Source organism: Dendropsophus ebraccatus, chromosome 1 (genome assembly GCF_027789765.1).
Source record: "Dendropsophus ebraccatus isolate aDenEbr1 chromosome 1, aDenEbr1.pat, whole genome shotgun sequence".
NCBI lineage: Eukaryota > Metazoa > Chordata > Amphibia > Anura > Hylidae > Dendropsophus > Dendropsophus ebraccatus.
In genome coordinates, this window is record NC_091454.1 from 56,043,730 (window position 1) to 56,066,424 (window position 22,695).

Here is a 22,695-nt window from a genome sequence, read left to right on the forward strand (position 1 = left end):
CTCCGCCGCCCCTCCCGCACTCACCCGCTCGCTGCAGCCGCGTCGAATAGCGGCGGCGAACGAGGAGCAAACGAGCGCTAATAGCGCTCGTTTGCTCCTCTAAAACGACCCGTGGAATAGGGCCATAAGCCTATCCTCTGGGCTTAGTTCCAGATGGGGGAAGTGGCTGCTTCTACTTGGTCATGCACACCACCCATCCCACTCTGGGGGTCAGATCCTGCATGCCTAGAGCATAGGCCTATTATTAGCCATGGAGAGTGTAGGGTCCATCCTGGGCATGAGACCACCTTACCATGGTGGGATGGTGCACACTATTTGCAAATAGTAACAACGAGCCTCATTATTTTTATAGAGATCTTCTTTAGCAGTTGGGGGGGGGGGGGGCTGCTTTTAGTGATTTTCATATCTGTATGGGGTTTATGTCTTGCCATTGGCAGTGAGCTGTTGCATCCCTTTTATCTTAGTATAACAGACATTAGTATCAACTCCACTTGTCTCATAACAGGCCAGAGGTTCATCAAGTGCTATCACTGTTTTGTAATTCAAATAATACAACATAACCCTGGTGATAGATTCCTTTTAAGAAACCTAGTAATTTAGCACCTGCAGCCAGGGAGATTGCTGGGGTCACCAAAGGTCAGGGCATATTTACAGTTTTGTGCACTTCCAAAGTAGTGTTGCAGTTGCTGAAGGAGAATGTCCCTTGGCAGGGGATTCCAAGAACATGGAGTGGAAATCGGCAGCACACCAGCATTCAGGTGGAAAAATGGTGTAGGAAACAAACAGGATGTTTTGATTCTCTCACAGGATCATCCTGTTTGTTTTCTACTCTTTTTGGAGTGCTAGCCATTTTTTTTGTTTTTCATTTTTTTGCTGTTTTAGACTTTCATTATGAGGTGGACAGTCTATCTCACAATCACTCAGGATCTGAATACTGAGATCCGGGCCGATGAAAACTTTTTGTTTGACATGTCAAAAGTTTTTTTTTTATAACAACAGTAACACTTTAATAAACTGTTACATAGTAAAAATAATGATAATGAAACTATGCGGATTTTTGTTTACCTGACAGCAACTAATCAGAGCTCAGCTTTTCTTTTACTAGAGCTGGTTAGGCTATAAAAGCTGAGCTGTGATTGGTTGCTGTTAACAAAACCAGATAGTTTTAGCTTCAGGCAGGCTTATAATTCTGGGCCGACATCAGAACAAAGGTTTACCAGCTGTTCCGGGTGGACACGACTTATTCTGACATACTGTATATAAAAACTGTAAAAAAAATCATGGGCTGCGTATAAAAAATAAATGTAGTGCATTATTTGGAGCTGCAGAAGAAAATAATGCTTGTTTCAAATATAGCTGTATCCAAATAGGAGATCTATGTGAAATGACTAATAGTGTGTTACGAAACAGTTTCCCAGTGTGAGATCATTGTTGTGTCACCTGTCAGCTTGGAAGCGAAGCGTCCTGCTGGCTATTGGTTGTTTTCCAAGGTGCCGCTAACTTGTTTCCACATTATAAACTTACATGGAGTAACCTCATGAAAAATAATAATAGGAATTTTAAGGTGACTAAAAAGAGATCTTCCTATTGGGTATGTAATATATCTCAGGCAGTACTGTGCTAATTTACTGGCAGTATGTCTCACGGGTCAGTATGTCGAGTCAGTGGCTTATCTAGCTGGAGAATAAAGGAAGCCTGATGAATGGGTGCTTGTGCTGTGAAATCTTGCACATATGATTTGGCAAGGCCTAATTTATCATGAATTATGCCTGCTAGATTTTTTTGCACCTGGCCAGAGTCTTGGTGCCGTGCACGGGGTAGTAAAATTTATTAGACCATCATACTCATATGCCACTTTGATGAATTTCCCCCCCCAACCAGTCAACCCCCCCCCCAACAACCCCTCAGCTCAGCCTAGCCACCCCTTCATCAGCCCCTCAGCTAAGCCCAGCCAAACAACCCCCCTCAGCTCAGCCCAGCCAACCCCTCCCACTAGCCCCTCAGCCCAACTCCCCCCCACCAGCCCCTCAGCCCAGCCAGTCCCCCCAACCAGCCCCTCAGTCCAGCAAACCTCCCCAACAGCCCCTCAGCTCACCCCAGCAAACCCCCCACCAGCTCAGTAACAGCCCCTCAGCTAAGTACCCCCCCCTCCTCAGCTCCACGGACAACTACCTGAGCCCCTGCCCCCATTGGTTCTTACTAGAGCGCAGGGGAACACAGGGGGAAGACAACGTGCAGTTGCAGAGAGAGTGAACCCTTGTGGGAGGAGGGCGGCCAGGGGCACTCCGACAGGCAAGCGGCACACTTAACTTAGAAATAGAAGTTTCTAAGTTAGATGTGCGGTCTGTCTGTTGGAGCGCTCCGAATGAACCACTAGGGAAGTAGAGTAGGCAGCCAGTTAAGGGACACTCTGGGAGATGGAGAGCACATCTAACTTAGAAACTTCTATTTTTAAGTCAAGTGTGCCACTTGCCTGCTGGAGCGCCCCTTGGCCTCCCTCCTCCCACAGGTGTTCACTCTGTCTCTCTCTTTCTATTTCTAAGTTAAGTGTGCTGTTTGTCTGACAGAGCACCCAGCATACTATTAGCTTTCCCTACCGCCTGGTTGCACTGGACACTCATCTTAAGACCATCAGAAATCACTACCCCTAAATCCTTCTCTTCTGCAGTCCTTGCTATTAGAGAACTGCCAATATGATATTCGGATAGAGGATTCCTCCTCCCCAAGTGCATTATTTTACATTTGGAAACATTGAACTGCATGTTCCATTGCTTTGATTACATATCTAGTAATGCTAAATCCTTTTCCATATTACATTTAATAAAAGAAACAACTAAGGATTATTTAACACACAGTTTTGTTGGACACCCTTGGATACATACCCTAATCAGTTTGTCTTCAAACCTTTGTTGTTCAAGTAATTTAATCTTTTGCCAGTATATAAGATTTCTTTTTATTGATTTTATAGAGATGAAAACTTATGTAAGAAACTGAAGTTTTTGAGAGAGAAACACATTATGTTGTTATTACAAATCTTGGATTGGGAGTTTGTGATGTTTTTTATTGCTGCGCTCCAAATGACTTCTCACAATGTATTTAGAGAGCCCAAAACTATGATGTGTCAGCCACATTCGCGCAAAGACATTTAGTTTCCTGTTCCCATCTTCTACATTATGCCACTTACCAATTGCTCACAAAGACCTTTCAGATGTGTTCTCCAAGATGAGCAGGCAAAACAGTCTTTTATTTTTGTTTCTTTGTAATGAGTCACTGAGCAATGGTGTGGGTTTCATATCAAAGTCTTCTAAAATCCACAGTAATAAAGATGCAAAATAAGCCATGAATCCCCAGTTAACTGTGTATTTGCTGCCCCTGGTTTTCATGTATAGGGTTCTGCAATAGAATGGGTCATAGCAGTCTGGATTTCACTGCATATGTGTCACACTGAATGGTTAATCCTTAAACAAGATATCATAGCAGACAAAAGGACTGTGAGTAATTACTAATACATAGCCATATGTGTTTGCCATCAGCCATGTTGTATCTAAATCGAGCTGTATACTGATTCTTATCATGAGAAAAGTGGTCAACAAAAATATGTGGGACTACCAAAAATTACAATGAGCCATCAGTGGACCCCTCAATATGGCGCCTGACTTGTTTTTATCTTCACCTTAGGGACAGGTCCCTGTTCCAACACAGGCCACCTTTTAATAGCAAAAAGAGATGAAATAGCTAGGGTTAGGTTCACTGTCTCTTAGGCTGGGCTCACACAACGTTCTTGCAATGTGTTTTTTTCATCCGTTTTTTGCAAAAAATGGATGAAAAACTGATGAAATAAACATGCATTTGTGTGCATCCGTTTTGATCCGCTTTTCCATTGACTTCCAATATTAAAAAAAAAAACGGATCAAAAGGGATCCTTTTTTTTTAGCGTGCACAAAAACGTGGTCGATTTTTGTGTTAAAAAAACTGATCCGTTTTGATCCATTTTTTTTTTACAATGGAAGTCAATAGAAAAACGGATCAAAATGGATGCACACAATTGCATCCCTTTTTTTCATCAGTTTTTCATTCGTTTTTTGAAAAAAAAAAAAAAAAAAAGGATAAAAAATAAAAGGAATTGCAAAAACGTAGTGTGAACCCAGCCTTAGGGTCCTTTTACACAGAAAGATTATCTGACAGATTATCTGCCAAAGATTTGAAGCCAATGCCAGGAATGGATTTAAAAAGAGGAGACATGTCAGGCTTTCCTTTATGACCTGATCTCTGTTTATAGTCTGTTTCTGGCTTTGGCTTCAAATGTTTGGCAGATAATCTTTCTGTGTAAATGGACCTAAAGCTGGTTTGTGGACATATTTGGGTAGGGGCTGCATGGACATCGCTAAGGATGTCTGTGCAGCACTTGCTAAACAATTGCACTGTGTAATAGGCCCAGTAAACGAGCGCCAATCTAGCAGATCAGCACTCATTTACAATATTGATTAGGCCTTCATCAGCCCATGTAATAGGACCCTTAGACATAGGCCCTTAAAGGCCACTAATTTCAAAAAGAGCAATGCTTGAAGTGAATTTCCACTGTTGCTGATGCACCCTGATGGGTCTTGGCAATGATCAGATCTGTCACTAAAGATGCTAAATGCAACCTTTGCTATATAACAAATCATGCTGCAATAACTGTGGGGATGTTCTTCAGCATTCTTCTATATGCGTGTCACTACTTACCATGATCTAATCATTATTATGAATAATATCCAGAAATACACTAGGGCTCCATTCACATTCTCTTCGGAGGCTCCTTCCCTTGCAGATTCTGTCATTTTTTAATACCTGGAAAAGTAATGCTCCATGTGATGTTCATATTAGTTTATCCTAGTGGACCCCATTATTAGTCTTTAGGGATAGTTGGGCATTAGTGGTGGATGTCATGTGATGGAACAGCACAGTTTTAAGGACTTCTGCTAAGAACAATCGTAATAACTCAAAATATATGGCACTTTCTCAGATTCGCTCTATTTACCATTGCATCTCAACATACGTAATGCTGCAGCTTGTATGAAGACATTGATTAGATGTATATGTATGAGGTTACCTTTGACAGAAATATTACATTTCCTTTAATGGCCAGTTCATGTGTGAGCTCTGAATATAGGAATTTGCATTAAACAACTTGTTTGTGGTGTCGCTTCAAGGCACATGCTGCATTGTTGCTGGAAAACAGGTGATAACCTGCAAAACCAGAATCCTAAAAGCTTTGCTGAATTTAAGCCACATATAGCGCTCAGCCCTGTGTACATCTGGAGATGCAAGTGCGTTGGAAAATACACTTCATGCTGAACTATATACTGTATACAATATTTGAGACAATCTATTCACTTTTGCCATACAATAAAACTGCAGTCGCATCATAGAAATAACAACTTATTTTAATGGAAGTACCACTTAATTGCCATCTGGGACACTTACTGCATAGCCACAGGATATCTCATAAATCTCTGTTAGGTGTGGGTCTCCCCTTTGAAAAGTGCATCTCCATCACGCAGGCCATCTATCTCAAGGCTGTTTTATCCAAATAATGGTAGTTGCACTATGAGCTATGCTGTGCACATAACTCGGTGTAGCTCTGCTAGGCTGTTTATGCAACTCCCTAACCTCTTTAGGAAAAGCGAAAACTGCAAAGCAGCCTTAAAAAGTTGATGTTTAGGGTTGTGGTTGATATTGCATGTCAACGGCCAGCTTAATGAGGTATTCCCACCAAGGGCATTTATGGAATATACAGTACGTGGTAAACAGTAAAAAATTTTTAGTATATAGTAATCTTTTCAGCAGTTCAGCAATTATTTGGCCGAAGAGTGGTATTTTTAGCTTGTGACTTGGGTTATGACCTGTATTTCAGCCTCAGATGATGGTCAAGCATGCTCAATTTCAGCACAATTTCAGCACAAAGGGGGGGATTTATGAAGACTGGCGTACTCGTATGCCGGTCTTAACTTGGGCCCGCCCCCTTTTCCCCAGCCGAAATCACTAAGAGGCGTATACAGCAGTACTTTTCATAAATGTCCTCCAAAGAGTTATAGAAGGGTGATCTGCCTATAAAGCAGGGGTGGGGAACCTTTTCCATGTCGAGGGCCGGTCGGGCATTTATAAAATCATTCGAGGGCCGCATACCGTGCACAGCAGGGTAGCGTTGGTTTGCAGCACCCGGGGCAAGGCAAAGTATTGTTCCCCTAATGCCCCTGCTATTGTAGTTAACCCTCTGTGATGCCCCTTGTACCTGATGTGAATCCTTAGTGATACCCTGTAGCCTGAGTTAACCCCCCAGTCATGTCCCTGGTAGCCTAATTACCCCCCCCCCCCCCACCCAATGATGCCTCTGGTAGGCCTAGTTAATCCCCCCAGTCATGTCCCTGCTAGCCTAGTTAATACCCCCAGTCATGTCCCTGCTAGCCTAGTTAATACCCCCAGTCATGTCCCTGGTAGCCTAGTTAAGCCCCTCTGTGATGTCCGTGGTAGCCTAGATAACCCCACAGTCATGTCCCTGGTAGCTTAGTCAGCCCCCCGTCATGTCCCTGGTAGCCTAGTTAACCCCCCAGTCATGTCCCTGGTAGCATAGTTAACCCCCCAGTCATGTCCCTGGAAGCCTAGTTAACCCCCAGTCATGTCCCTGGTGGCCTTCTTAACCCCCTCAGTCATGTCCCTGGTGGCCTTCTTAACCCCCTCAGTCATGTCCCTGGTGGCCTTCTTAACCCCCTCAGTCATGTCCCTGGTGGCCTTCTTAACCCCCTCAGTCATGTCCCTGGTGGCCTTCTTAACCCCCTCAGTCATGTCCCTGGTGGCCTTCTTAACCCCCTCAGTCATGTCCCTGGAGGCCTTCTTAACCCCCTCAGTCATGTCCCTGGTGGCCTAGTTAACCCCCCAGTCAGGTCCCTGGTGGCCTTCTTAACCCCCCAGTCAGGTCCCTGGTGGCCTTCTTAACCCCCCCCCCCCAGTCATGTCCCTGGTGGCCTAGTTAATCCCCAGTGCCTGCCCCAAATAAAAAAAAAAATAAACATCCCACTCACCTTTCCTCCGCTCCCACGCTGTCCAGGTCCTCTTCTCCCTCCTCTCTTCTGTGCCGGTCTTCTCCTGCAGGCGGCGCGCGGTGAAATGACGTCATCGCGCGCGGCCAGCAGGAGTCACAAGACTTGCGCCGCTCTGCTGGGGAAGGAGCCGGCACAGACACAGGAAGATGCTGTGTATGCCGGCTCCTGCCTCACCACCGCGGCGCACATGACAGGAGAGCCGCAAACCGCAGAAGACGTGTGCCGCTCTGGAGGAGAAGGAGCCGGCATACACAGCATCCTCCTGTGTCTGGTAACTGTCACAGACACAGGAGGAAGCTGTGAATGCCGGCTCCTTCTCCTCCAGAGCAGCGCATGTCACAGGGGTGCCGCGGGCCGCATCCGGAGGTGTCAGGGGCCGGATGCGGCCCGCGGGCCGGAGGTTCCCCACCCCTGCTATAAAGCATCAGAGGTTGGGGATTAAGAACTAATGTGAGGGGATCAGCATAATGTGTTAGGGATCAGAACATGAGGTGCACAAGAACATGAGGCTTGATTATCAGCAGTGAATATTCTGAATATTCTGAAGACAAGCATACTCTTGATGCACTAAAAAGGGATGTGCTACACAAAACCTCTGAAGGTGTCCTGTCGAGTCTGCTTTTTTAGCATATCCTACAAATGCTTGAACAAACTGAGATCTGGGAAACTGAAAGTCATTAAAGTAATTCTCAAGCCATTCCTGAACTATTTTTACAGGGTGGCCACAGCCATTACAGAATACTGCTCCTCTGAAGGAAGCTACTTGGTCTGTAACAATGTTTAAGCAGGTGGTATCTGGTAAATTAACCTACACATGAATGATGTTGCCCAGAAGATCCCACTATCTCTACAGGCCTGCCTTTTTCCTCATGCGATTCACATGATATAAAGGAAAACATGATTCATCAGACCTGCCCACATTGTTGTACTGCTCCATGGTCCATCGTAACCAGCAGCAAGTTCTTCAGCAAACTGTCCTACAGTATCACATTTGTGGGATAAAACCTTTCCTCCCCATGTACACCAATAATCCTAAGGCACCGGTGGCCATAATGCTATTTTTAATGCTTTGGGACACTTTTAGTAGGTACTATCTATTTCCCACCACAAAAGACCTGCCTCCTCGAATGTTTCATGTTTCAGATCATCAAATTACTTTTTAATATTACACGAAGGCAACCCAGATAAACACAAAATGTGATTTTCAAGCGCAATTTTTACTCTCTTTATTGGCTCTATTTTCTCTCTATACTTGTTCACAGCCAATATGATTCTCCACTGCATGTTGTACTATTTGCTCTTCTCTCTCTGCAGCCTACGTGAGCTGTCCTCCAAGGTTTCTCTCCATCCCTCCTGTCTACAATGTTAGCTATTATGTAACTTAATTCATCTACCTGCTGCCATTTCATAATTTGAACCAAAAAACTCGTGTTACAGGCAGTAGCTTCTCTTGCTGAGCTACTGGACATCCCCTGTGCTGAACATGGTTACTAGGTTACTGCTCCTGAGTCTTGCTTTTTTGGCTGGCTCCACCCCTGGACTTTCTATAAAACCACTGCCTTTCACTAAAGGTCCCTTTACACACACAGATTATCTCACAGATTTTTGCAGCCAAAGCCAGAAATAGACTATAAACAGAAAAAAGAGCCGGGAGCGGGGGAGATGGGAGCTAGGAGCGGAGGAAGAGCATTGGGGGAGTTCGGAGCCAGGAGGGGGGGACAGCAGTGGGGGAATTGGGAGCCAGAAGCGGTGACCTGACTTATTTTCACTGCAAGGATCACGGCACAGATGATGGCACGAATGGTGTGAATGCCCACATAAGATTTCATGGGCTCTAAAATTGTCTGTGGTTGTGGATCTGCGACCACTGACAATTTTACAGGACGCATGAATAAGGCCTGTGTGTGTGTAAACTGAGTCTTAAGGCCCTGTTACATAGGGCGATGCAGAGTAGAATACTAGCTCTGTCTGCACTCGCTTGCTCCTCATTTAGCGTTCGCTGCCATCGCTATTACACGCGGCTACAGCGAGCGGGTGAGTGCAAGGAGCGGGAGTGAGGCTGCCTGATCGCTAAATCGTCAAGGTAGCCCATAGAATATAGCAGCGGTCTGCTGCCACCGCCCCTTTTCCAAAGAGCGACGGCAGCATATCACTGCCATCTAGGTCGTTTGTCTTTCAACATGTTGCAAGACAACAACTGACAACCATCAGCTGAAACCGTTCATGTCGACTGATCGTTGCCTTCTATTACACAAGATGATTATCGGCTGTAGCGGCCGATAATCGTTTCATGTAATAGGGCATTTACTCTTTGTGAGATCATTATGCTTCCTGCCTTGTTGAAACAGATTACTCCACGGACCTGATACTAACACCTGTGTACCAAACTCTGGTTAAGTATTTTACCAAGCTTTTGCTTTGTTCTCTACCCACATAACTAATACCTCTGTACTTACCTCTCCTAACACTGTCAGCATTACCAGAAACTGTTTAAATGTTCATGCTACTGTACAGATACAGCCGCGCAGCTGTCTTGGAAGTCCTAGCATCCTAATGATACATGATGCTGAGAGGTCCAGGATTCCTGGCCATGCATGGAACGTGTGAATGCCCCCTAAGGGTGGGTGCACACTGAGGAATTCTCGCGGATAAACTCCGCGCTCATGGACGTGCGCCTTTCTGCTGGCTCCATAGACACCATTCTATGGGCCGGCTGATTCCGCATTCCGCCGAAAGAATTGACATCCGCGAAAATTCCTCAGTGTGAACCCACCCTAAAGGTATGTTCACACTGAGGAATAGGCGAGGAGTTTTCTGCTTGAAATTCCTCACCTATTCAGTTCTGGCAGAATAGCAGAATTTGAGCAAAACTTGAGCAGAATTCAAGCAGAATGCAAGAGTTCAAGCCTCATTGACATCTAGCGGAATCCGCCCAAAGAATTGACATGTCAATTCTTGAGGCGGAACACGGATCTGCATTGGAATTTTTCAGATGGAAATTCTGCGGTGTGCATAAATGAGCGGAATACTCATTATGCACAACAGAAAATAGAAATGTTAATATTTTACAGGCAGAATTTCAAACGGATTCCTCTTGACATTCCGCACATATACTAATGCCCCTATTCCACAGGTCGTTTAGAGGAGCAAACGAGTGCTCTCAGCGCTCGTTTGCTCCTCGTTCCCCGCTCGCTGCTGCCGCTATTCAACGCGGCGGCAGCGAGCGGGTGAGTGCGGGAGGGGGCGGCGGGGAGCTGCGGGGGGGGGGCTGCCCGGGGGATCGCTGATCATCCGGGCAGCCCATAGAATATAGCAGCGTCTGCTGCCGACGCTCCTATTCAACGGAGCGACGGCAGGAGATCGCTGCTATATCAGTCGCTTGTTTTTCAACATGTTGAAAAACAAGCGACTGCAACGATCAGCCAACATGAACGATGTCGGCGGATCGTTGCACTCTATTCCACCGGACGATTATCGTCCGTAGCGACGAAAGATAATCGTTCCGTGGAATAGGGCCTTAAGGCTTGAGGATTCCTGAGAAAACCACAGTGAAAGTCATTATCCACAAATGGAGAAACACTGATGAACCTTTCCAGGAGTGGCTAAGAGTGCACTGATGATTACTACAGGAGGTCACAAAATCTGGGCATCTTCTTAAAGCCTTTGTATGTCTTTCTGCTGCAAGCCCGGCAGTATTGTCTGTGCACATTAGGATACTGTTGTGTGTACATGATTCCATAATTAGAAACACACTGGGTAAAAATTGTATCTGTGGGAGAGTAGCAAGATGTAAACCATTACTGACCCCAAAAAACACAAAGGCCCATATTGCTCTATATGACCCTGAGATATAGGGGTATGTGCACACTACGGAATCTGCGTGGATAACCTTGTCAATTCTGTGGGTCGACGGCAGAATCTACCTGTACATAGAATGGCACAGGCGCAGATGCGCTCAGGCACGAGAGGCAAAATCTGCACAAATTCCTTACTGTGCACATACCCTTAGGCTGGGTTCACACTACATATATTTCAGTCAGTATTGTGGTCCTCATATTGCAACCAAAACCAGGAGTGGATTGAAAACACAGAAAGGATCTGTTCACACAATGTTGAAATTGAGTGGATGGCCGCCATTTAATGGCAAATATTTGCTGTTATTTTAGAACAACGGCTGTTATATTGAAATAATGGCCGTTATTTACTGTTATATGGCGGTCATCCACTCAATTTCAACATTGTGTGAACAGATCCTTTCTGTGTTTTTAATCCACTCCTGGTTTTGGTTGCAATATGAGGACCACAATACTGACTGAAATATACGTAGTGTAAACCCAGCCTCAAGGTGGAACCTTTTAGAAAGACTGGAGTAAATCTTATAGAACCATCAATTCTCCTCTACCGTTTAATCCTGGAAGAGAATGTACACCCACATTTTGTGACCTAAAGCTGATGCACAGTTCTGGAGGACAATGATCTGAAGAACAGAAGTAAGCTGACTCCTTAATGGCTCAAAAGAAACAAAAATAAAAACATACTCCAGCCTTTTAAATTTTTTTTATATATTGCTGTCCCTCGCTGAACGCACTTCTTGCCACCTCTGAGATGGATTAGTCTTGCAATGACTGTTTAAGACAGAACAGCGCCACATCCAGTGATTGACTCAGCGGACAGTCACTACCAAGCAGGGGACCTGAAGACACAGGAAGACGACCCAGGGGGAGAGTGGTTAGGTAAGAATAGGCTAAAAGAAAAGGCAGCAAAAGTACCAGCATACTATTTAAGGTTTTAGAGTTTAAGTCCAGACTTTTCTACCATTGAGATGTTGTGGCAAGACCTTAAAGAGGCTTTCCCATAAAGGAAAACTAGTAGCAAAATTGGTAACAATCTGATCACTTTCTAGTTTCATCTTCCAGGGTCTGAACTCTGACCCTGCTGTTGCCATGCAACAGAGCGCATTTTTTTTCACAATGCCCCTTGATTGCAAACACAGTAGAGACTAACAAGCAATATTCAGTTGAACTGAGCATGCTTGACTGTCTTTGGCTGCTCTGAGACGGTCATGACCAAAGTCAACAGGGCAAGACAAGGAGGGCACACGTAGGATTAGTAAGTGAAGATATATCTCAAACAAGACATTTAAAAAAAAATGCTTGTACATTTGAAATATGTTTAATTTCACATAATGCATCAGTTTTGACCTATTTATCTTCATGGTAAAACCCCTATAAACGTAATTCTCGAAAACCTTCCAAGTAACCGCATCAGAACAATTCTGCAAAGAGTTGTATGAGATTCCCCTACAGTGATGTCAAAGTCTTATCACTAGTTGTTGCAAATGTCAGATTGTGACTGCCGAGGGGGGCACAGAATTATTAGGTTTTCACTTTCACATTGGTGACATGGGTTTCCATCAACCCTTGAACTCTTGAATAAATGGATTGATTATATAAAAGCTGCATTTTGTGTTTGGCTTATTTTAAATTAAAAGATGATGGATGATCTGACTGGATGAGGTGAGGGGGGCAAATGCATTTCGTTTTTTTTACTAGCACTGTATGTATGTCCTTACATACAGTGTGACCTTGCCTTCACCACAGTGAGTAAGTAAACATAATGCATTCTGTGTAGGAACCACTCTCCTTCCGGATGGGGAAGAGGTATTTCTGACTTTCAATATGGACCCCTGTGATTTCCAAGGACATCCCTGTCTATATGGTAACTTTCAAGGCTGCTGCTGGTTACAACAATGTAAAGTTAAAATACTGTGTGCAATAGTAGCTGGTGACAACCCTTGGTGTTGATCACATACAATAGAAGATTATGAGTTGAGACTTACTGTTGGATAAAGATGCTGCATGTTCTTCTGTGCTGGATTGGGCAACGTGATCACAATATTGAATAGTTATTATTAAAGATTACTTATGTGCCAATAAATGGAAATCAAAATGACATATTTACAGTAAATATTGCTCATTTCTATGGGTAGATTTTTATGCATTTTACAGATATTTTGCTGGCTCAAGCTGTCACACTTCAGCATTTGTATTACAGCTGCTGTTCTTGGACCTCCCTTTGTTTTTCTGAATCAGCTTAAATCACCATTGAGTTACTGTACATTCAAGTTTGGTTCAGTAGAACCCCCGGAAGATGGGTACTGCAGCCTCAACATGCACATTATGTTGTCTAGCAATATTAAGATCATAATAATCTAGTATTAAAGTATAGATTTCTTACAATCTTCCCTATAACTGGAAATAAATTAAGAAAAGATTCCAATTATGATCAATCGAATCTTGATTTAAAATATGAATAATATAAAATGAAATTTTCTGCATCACTGAACAGGTCACTTTAGCATCCACAGTGTTGACTTGGCGCATGGCACATAATGTTATCATTTACACATCACAACTTTAAATTGTTCAATGTGAAGCCCTTTCAGATTAATTGTATTGAACATTTTGCTGTGAACAACAGAATCTTCTTTTAGACACAGTATGTACAACATACAGAAATGGACCCCATGATTTAGCCAGCAGCTTAAATATACACAACGGCTGCCAAACTTTAATCCCACAAAAAAGAAAGTGCAACTAAAAAATATAAAGAAATAAATAATTAAATAAAGATGGCTTCCAGTTTGTATGAGTCTTCTTAGGAGTAGAACATGAACGTCCCCAAAGTCAGGTCCAAGCAGATCATGTCTTCTCAGAAAGCTATACAAGCATACTAGATGCACTTCTCTGGTCCTTAAAGTGTCCATGAAACAATTCTAGTGCATCTGCTTTATCACTTATTAGAGACTTTTGTCTGATTAAACAGTTCATCATGTAAACCCTGATCATCTAAGTTCTACATGGTCATTTTATGATGTTCACCGCCCACCCCATTCCCTACTTATGCTCTTTGGACCACAGCAACTCTAAGATATATGATCCAACCATGCATGTTGTTTCAAACAGCTGTAGTCCTGCCCAGAAGAGGAATAGGGAAGATCAACTGGCAGCCCCTAGGCAGTCTGTGTAGACCTCCACTTCCAATTTCCGAGCCTGACCAGGATGGTCTTCTCACCCTCTGTGGTTCTTGAGGAGGATTTGGTGAAATTGGTGAACTTAGGGCACCTGGAAGGGGTTGCGTATGGGGTGGTCCTACCAGATGTTGTTTATGGCTCACGGGTTGTTCTGGCTTCACAAGCTCATCCTGAACAGTAAGGAAAGGGCTGAGGATCTTCCTGTAGATACCTCGAGTGTCAGTCAGGACCTCACTATAGGGTGGTGGAGGTTCTGCCATAAGCAATGCCTCTTCATAACATGGTGGCTGAGACAAATCTGGTTCTGAAAACAGAGGTAACAGGTTAGTATTCATACATTATTTGTATAAAATTATGTTGCTTTAAACAATACTAAAATAATTACTATTTTTTTTTAAATCAACAATGTGACATTGTAAATAAATATATCTGTGGATTACAATGTTAATAACTTATAAATATTAAACTTAAAAAAATCTGCCTCTTCATATGGTATATGGTAGGGGGGGCCAGTAGTTGGACCCCACCGATCTATGGCTTATCCCGAGGATAGGCCATCTATTTTACAAAGCTGGGAACCCCTTTGAGGCTGGGTTCACACTATGTATATTTGAGGCTGTATTTGTGAGGCTGTATAGCAACCAAAACCAGGAGTGGATTGAAAACACAGAAAGGCTATGTTCACATAATGTTGTAATTGAGTGGATGGCCGTCATTTAATGGCAAATTTTTGCTGTTATTTTAAAACAACGGCTGTTATATTGAAATAATGGCAGTTATTTACCGTTATATGACGGCCATCCACTCAATTTCAACATTGTGTGAACAGAGCCTTTCTGTGTTTTCAATCCACTCCTGGTTTTGGTTGCTATGAGGACCTGACTTGAGGACCAAATACTGCCTGAAGTATACAGTGTGTGAACCCAGCCTAAAACTGCAACCTCTATATAATTTGAACTGCTTACTTACAAGTATTTTACAATGATAGTCACTGGCAGATGAAAGAATACAAGTATCTCTAATAGTGAAAACGTAAAGGTGTTTTTCAGCCAACGCATACTGAATGGTGGGGTGTCAACACCCCTGCTGATTACCCCTGCGGTGGCCACATGTAACTGCAGCTCAGCAGTTACACATCACCACCACTACACAATGAAAGGAGACAAATTGCATTCACTGTGTGCCCTCTGTGAACAATCAGTGGTCATCGTATGAGAGGAGCTAGGAGGAAGGGGTTAACAGGCCATGTTGCTGTCCTTTATACATGGGCCAATTATTGGGAATGAGCAGTCCTACGAATGCTCATTTGCCCGATAATCAGCCAATGTAAAAGGGCCTTCACCCTATTGGTACACAGGGTTCTCTGCAAGAAAGACAGAATATCTGCAGTGAGTGAGAGGGCATGCAAACCAATGGTGGTAGAGGTCAGTTGAGGCAATGACAGCAGCTGCAGGTGTGTATTGGGTTACAGTTTCCTGCCAGACAGGATCAGGTAGCCTGCAACCTTTGGCAACAGGGTAGGACAGGGCTCCAAATCTGGCATTCTAAATAAAACCCTAGCGCCATGACTCATCTACTGAATTCTTTTTTTTTTTTTAAATTCAGAATTTATGAAATTTTTCCAAATATAAGAAACAATACAACAGTTGCCAAGAAGGCACAGGTAGGGAGATAACTTAGGCAAGACCGTTGATAATGAAAAAGGTACATACAATCATGCAAGGTAACAACAATAAAGCACTAAGGGCGGGAAACGCCCAAATTTAAGATCTGGGAAATAAACAAGAACGCATTAAGGAAAGAGAGGAAAAGGAAGAGGTAGGAGAAAAAAGGAAAGGAAAAAAAAGAGGGAAAAGTAAATAAATAATAAAATAAAAATAAATAAACCCAAACCCCTTAGTGAGCTATGAGCGATTTGTAATCATCTGTTTCTGTAAATTGGTCTCAATAGAACCAGGTCTGGAAAAGGCGTGGGAGAGCGATCGACAGTTCAGCCGTGAGGTCCTCCATACGCTTGATACCCTCAACCTTACGTATCCATATGAGGAGGATCAGGATTTCTCAACAAGACTGGGATACAAGCTTTAGCAACGTTAATTAAATGACGAAGGACCGAATGTCGGTAGCATTTGAGACGGATGTCAGAGATGTGCAGGAGAAAGAGAGTCGGGGGGGAACGGGAGAGGGTAGTCTGTGAAGGTAGAGGCCATACTTCCTTCCAGTAGGGGGTCAACTCCAAAAGATATGCAAGAGAGAGCCCTCTTCCCCGCAATTTCTCCAGCACATCGGTGATGCCTTCCGGAAACATCCTGTGAATGCGTGTAGAGACATAATACCAGCAAGAGAGCAGCTTATTTGCCGCTTCCTGGAATCTGGAAGAAATAGAGGAAGAATGGGTGCAGGAGTATAGCTTTTCCACCTAAGCTGGAGAGAAAGAAAGGCCTAAGTCTGCCTCCCAAGCTGACAAGAAAGATGGACATGGCTGTTCCAGTGAGGAGCCCAACATGGTGTAGAGAAGTGAGAGCGAGTGACAGAGAGGGCCAGAGCCCAAACATGGGGACTCAAAGGTGGTAGGAGCCTGTGTGAAGCCAGACGTTGAAGGTAAGGAAAGAAGAAAGTGGTGAAGCTGCAGAGCCCTCCAGAACCCCAGCGGGCAGGGATCTGTGAGGTCTTTAAGGTCCGAGATCAAGATCTCATCTACTAAATTCTATACCTATATCTTGATAAAAGACATCTTGGCCTCACTTTAGTATTTTTTTTTTGTAAACACAGGCAAACAATAATCTTTTTGTAGTCCACTCATTTCATTTATTACTTTGGTTGCCCATCTCTAAACCTGCTCCAGCTCCACTATGTCTTTCATGTACACAAAATTCCTTGTGATCTGACTGCCCTATAATGACTACTCCTCTAGGACTCATTCAGTGGTTACTCTACATGGATTATAACTGACTCTGTCAAATACCTTGTTTGAATTACAATTCATTTGATAACCTTAAGTAAATTAAATGTATTCTGCAGTTACCCTGTGTGTTTTACAATTTTCCCTAGGTTTCTGGGGATGCAGAATACATCTGATTCCGCCATCTAGCCTCTTTGGGTTACTAGTTGTTCTAGTGTTCTGCTTTTGAGACTACCAGTTCACGGTGTGCTCTTTCTCTCCAGATGACTACTTCCCTATTTGCCATCATCAGTAAATAACGTCTGCACTGAACAGTGGACTTCAGGCAGAAAATACGACATTCTATTAGGCTGTATGAATAGTCACTTGTCTCATAATGATTTCTACATCTGACAGAAGGCATCAAGCACTCCTACATGATTCTATAATTTCCTCTCCAGCCCACAAACATCCTCCTATCTGACTGAAACACTACACGTTTATAATCAACCATATTACTCTTTTCCAGTCATCCAATCGTCTGTGTTCTCCTGCCCATTTTAATCTTTTCTTTTCTAGTTTCAAATATGACTTTTTCTTTGCTAGTCCTAAGGTAAAGTATCCCATAGGTGTCCTTGCATTTAGGGAAAATGTGGGGAAGATTTGCAACAAAATGTATATGTATCAATTAGTACCATCCATTAGCAACAGATGCCCCAATTTAGCTAAATAAATGTAAGTTAATGGGGTTTGGCTGAGTGGGCCTGAAACGTCACATCTCAAGCCCAGTCTCAGACCAGGAAGCATATAGCTCCCAGCTGAACCCAATACACCTCCTGCAGAGCTCCCTTACCATATCAGCAGTGTCTGCAGCGGTTTCTTTATATCCATTAACAATATGCTTTATTCCTGCGTGTGAGGCCAGGAGAGTGACGGCAACTAGTCATCTGGACGAAGAGGCCAAACGTGCTGCTTGGTTATCTTTAATCTAGGGTGTATGGGTACTTTTTCTGCGCCTGGGGCAAAACCCACAAGCCTCAACTATAGATTCTTTTTTCCTAAGACCCTTTTCCTTTTTGCTAATGTGAGACCAGGAAGTAAAATTGTCTCCCTGTTTTTAAAGTGCTGTTTACTGAACATTGCACAAGTGTACGAAGCACTCTTGGCTTTTTAATTATTTTGTGCTCATGTAATACACACTTACCATCACTATTCTTGCAGTGTCATCTGTTTCAGACCAAGTCTAGATATCCATGACCTTCATTACCTTATCTGGGTCATATGACCTCTGATCATCCACCATCGTGATTTTCAGATTTCAAACTGTATTTCTCATGTACAGTATCACATGCCTGTGGGGAGGACTGTGTAATAATCCTCATATATGTCTCTATACATATACAGTCAGGAAGGCTGAACTGTAATCAAAACTATTATTCTGTGTGACAGAAGCTGCATATACATCATCAGTAACTCTAACAGTCCATGCAACTTCATCATATACAAGAAGCTCTGCTGGAGGAAATGGTGACGACATTGGCAGGAACAAATGAGTTTCATATACGTACCAGAGCTCATGCCTGCACCGTCCCCTCTCCCTGTCTCTAAGCTGCTTATTACCATTCCTCCGAGCCTGGGAACCTTTCCTTGAATTGTCAAAGAAATGGATATGCAGCAATGTCGGGCTGCATGTCTGCACATGTGCAGAGCAAGCGATCAATCAGGAGGTAGGATTGACTGCCCAATCAGGTCCAGCACCGGCATTCCATGCCTCCTTAGCTTCTGGGTATATAATTAGGGCACCTCCTGCAAACAAAGACCCACGATTGGTCTTTCTAAACCTCACTAGTGAAAATTCAGTTCTGTATACCGATATCGTTTTAACTTATGTTTGACCTTGCTTTTGACTGATGATTTGGACCGGCCTTTGACCTCCTGGTATTGACCTAGCCCCTCTGACCTGCTTTCTCTGTCTCTCTGCTTTTGACCGTCTGGTCTTTTCTACTGTCTTGTGATTTTTCTCTTATATGCCGGTATAGTACTTACTTGGTCCCCCTCTTGTGCATTTATCCCAGTGTAGGGACCATTGTCCAGTTGGGAAATGCCATTTAGGGTAGATCGTCATGGGTGAGCTCAGGGCTGCACTGAATGCTACGGAATGAGACAATGAGGTAATACTAGCTGAATCTTATATACTGGCTGACTAGCTGCATAATAAGAAATAAGAAAACAAAAATGGGAGCGCTTGTTGGAGGCTATATCGCCAATGAATAATACAAAACCTTCTGCCTGAAGGGACTTGTTTAACCCATCCTTGTTTAATTGGCTAATGGAGCAGCCCTGTAGTATTAGTTTATTAAAGAGGCTGACCCTAACACTGATGCCATATTGCTAACCTATGTTGTGTCTTTTTACAAATTCCCTAAATAGTAAAGGACTACATAACATACTGCAGTATATTTTGGAGAAGAAAAATAGTAACATAATAACATTGTTTCGATAAAAAAATGTTCATCCATCTCTGCCTATTATATTGCAGTGCTGATCCAGACAAGGGCAAAAACCCTCACAAGGTCAAAGCCAATTATCCTTATTTTAGATGGTAAAATTCCTTTCTAATTCACAATTTGGCAATCGGAATGAATCTAGAAACAATGCTATGTAATATTTTATACTCCAAAAAAGCATCCAGGCCCTTTTAGTGAGTTCACAATGACAACTTCCTCTGGCGGAGAGTTCCATAGTCACACTGCTCTTACAGTAAAGAATCCCCTTCTATGTTAGCATAGAAATATTCTTTCCTCAAGTTGAAAAGGATACCATATTCTAATGTAGGAATAGATCATAGGGAAGGTCTCTGTATTGACCTCTGACACAGTTATACATAGTTATTAAGTTCCCCTTCAGACATCTTTTTTCTAAATTAAATAATGCTAATTTTGACCATCTATTGGGGCACTGTACTATACCCACTGCATGTATTACTTTGGTTGCTTGTTTCCGAACCCACTGAAACTCAATCTTACCTTGGCATTAGTCGCTGCAGTTTAATTTACTAATTTAATAAAGGTTAGAACTTTTTAGTTATTTAAAAGAAATAACTGAGGAAAACATATTTAACCCCTTCACATCAATAATAAGTTGATATACGTTCCTTCTGTACATACCCCCTGCAGTAGGAATGTATATATACGTTCCTGACACTGAACGGTTTGATGTGTGCGGAACTGCTGCAGTGAGAGCGGTCCCGCACACATCAGTGTCCCGGGAGCTGAGGGTAATGAGAAGCAGCTGCAATCCCGCAGCTGCCTCATTAACCCCTTAAACGCTGCAATCTATTGCGATCGCCGCATTTAAGGTACTCAGTGACAGGACAAGATCCTACACCGACAGGCGGGGGTAATCCACTTACCTCCGTCCTGTCAGATCAGCCATATATGGATAGTCTGCACTCAGACAGGCTCTATGCATAAATGGCTGATAACTCTGATCTATGCTATGCTATGGCATAGCATATATCAGTACATGCAATCTAATGATTGCATGTTTTAGAGGGAAAAAAGTGTGTTAAAATAAACTGTATTAAAAAAAAATAATTTTTTAAGTATTAAAAAAAAACCTTATAAGCCCCCCTCCTAATAAAAGTTTAAAATAGCGTGCGGAATTGTCCCATCTATTAAAATTTAACATTATTGTTCCCGCACGGTTAATAGCTTAATGAAGAAAAGAAACAAAAAACACCAAGATTGCAGATATTTTTAAATTATAGATCAGAAAAAAATTTATAAAAAGCAATCAGAATGTTTCTGTTACACTAATATGATATTTATAAAACCTAGAGATCATAGTGCAAAAAAATGACACCCCAACCAGCCCTGTAGATCGAAAAAATTAAAGCGCTATGGCTCTTAGAAGGCGGGGAGGAACATTGCATTAATTTGACCCGGACATCTGTGCACCAATGGGCTCGGTCTTGAAGGGGTTAATTAAAACAGTAGTCCTATCTTCTAAGCTACATTGTTCTATTTGTGCAGCTATCTAACTAGCACGCGCACAAAAATAAAATAAAAAGCAGTTCTGAATTTGTGGTTATGGGCTTGATAACCTGCCTCAGCCATTGACTGGCTGTGGGGCACGTAAGACAAAAGCAGAAAGTGCTGCTCAGCGTGGAGCAGGCGCAGACAGGACAGTGTCATCGGGGTATCATATGGTGAATATAAGGCTAGGTTCACCTTGTGTTTATGCTGTATATTGTGCAATGATGTCTATTTCAAGAAACGTAAAAAAAACGTTCCTGTGGCCTTTAATCAGCCGTGTAAAAATGACACCAATCAGCTGACGGGGAAGACTCATGATCCACAGCTGAACCTACTCTGTAGATATTAAAAAAATTATCAAACAGAGTAAACCATGTCACCACGTTAAGGTGTCCTCAGAAACATGGTCCTACTCTAAGCCACATGCAGCGTGGAACCTAAAGTGTGAACAGAGGCAAAGGGGTGCTGCCAATTTTTGCTTTTTTTCTGTTGTTTGTAGGGGGTGTGGCTTCCTCCTGTTGGCTTGCACTCCACCCATGTCTTGTGGGTGTTATAAATAGAGCTTTGGCACCTATCTGCCCATTGTAGGCTTACTGTTAGCCCAGAGGCCATTGCTAATGTGAGAATGCTAGAGTAGGACCATGTCTCTGAGGACACCTTAACATGGTGACATGGTACACTCCGTTTGATAGAATAGTATGCTAAGATGCTCATTTTTTAATATCACTGGGTGGAGTATATACGGTAAGCACTTGCACCTGTAGGTTCCTGTTGCACTTTCAGTTTTTTTTGTCTGTACTTAAGCCACATGCAGTGTGCAACCTACAGTGTGAACATAGGCATAGGGGTGCTGCCAATTTTTTCTTTTTCTCTGTAGCAGGAGAACAGGATGCTCTATCACAGCAGTAGCGCAGTAGGTAAGTATGTAAGCATGGATATATATCTGTTGTATATCCATGCCGTCAGTTTCCATGGCTGCACAAACGTTACAAGGTTTGTTCAAGCAGCCTGGCCACTTGATATCTCGTGCCGTGTAAAGGCACTGCAAACGAATGCCGATCTCGCTGATCAGTGCTTGTTGGCGCCCACCCATGGCCAAGAAATCACATAGAGTAAAAGGACCTTATGTTATGGGTCACGGACATGAATGGTGCCTGCTTAAGTACACCACAGTATATGTCGGCTGCCCTTTTTTGGCAAATGCTGATGAAAAATGGTGACATACTGTATAAATACAGTGTGAACCTTGTCTTACTTCTTTGTTATTCATTTGTAAGACTGGACAACCCCTCTCCCCACATGTAAATATTTGTTTTTGCCTTGAGATAACAATTCTGAAGAATATTTTCTTCCAGCTTTACATTGTGCAATTCTTCAATTATTTTTCATAAAATCTAGGAGTAATAACAAAGGAATTGCACAATATAGAAAAGCAGCTCCAGACTTGTTATTTTAGAAAGGATACATATATTTCAGAACAGATGGCAGGTTCTCTTTAACAGACTTAAAAATATGTCTGCTTTCTTTCAGATGTGGATTTGCAGCATAGTCCCATTGGAATGAATGAAGCTGAATTGTAATACCATATACAACCTGAGGACAGAGGTGGTGATGTTATTCCAAGTAGCTGTACTTTTTCTAATCCTGGATAACCCCTTTAAA

At 42.9% G+C, this 22,695-nt stretch overlaps 1 protein-coding gene across 4 annotated transcripts in view; it reads right to left on the reverse strand.

Annotated features, from left to right (window-relative positions):
- Positions 1-12,271: 12,271 nt before the first annotated feature.
- Positions 12,272-22,695, reverse strand: part of PRR7 (proline rich 7, synaptic) — a 55,007-nt gene continuing 44,583 nt past the window's right edge. For all 4 annotated transcript variants that reach the window (XM_069954505.1, XM_069954479.1, XM_069954496.1 and 1 more), the window contains one exon: positions 12,272-14,419. In XM_069954505.1, the coding sequence (XP_069810606.1) occupies positions 14,040-14,419 (380 nt within the window). In that variant the 3' untranslated portion in view covers positions 12,272-14,039. The remainder of the gene's footprint in view (positions 14,420-22,695) is intronic.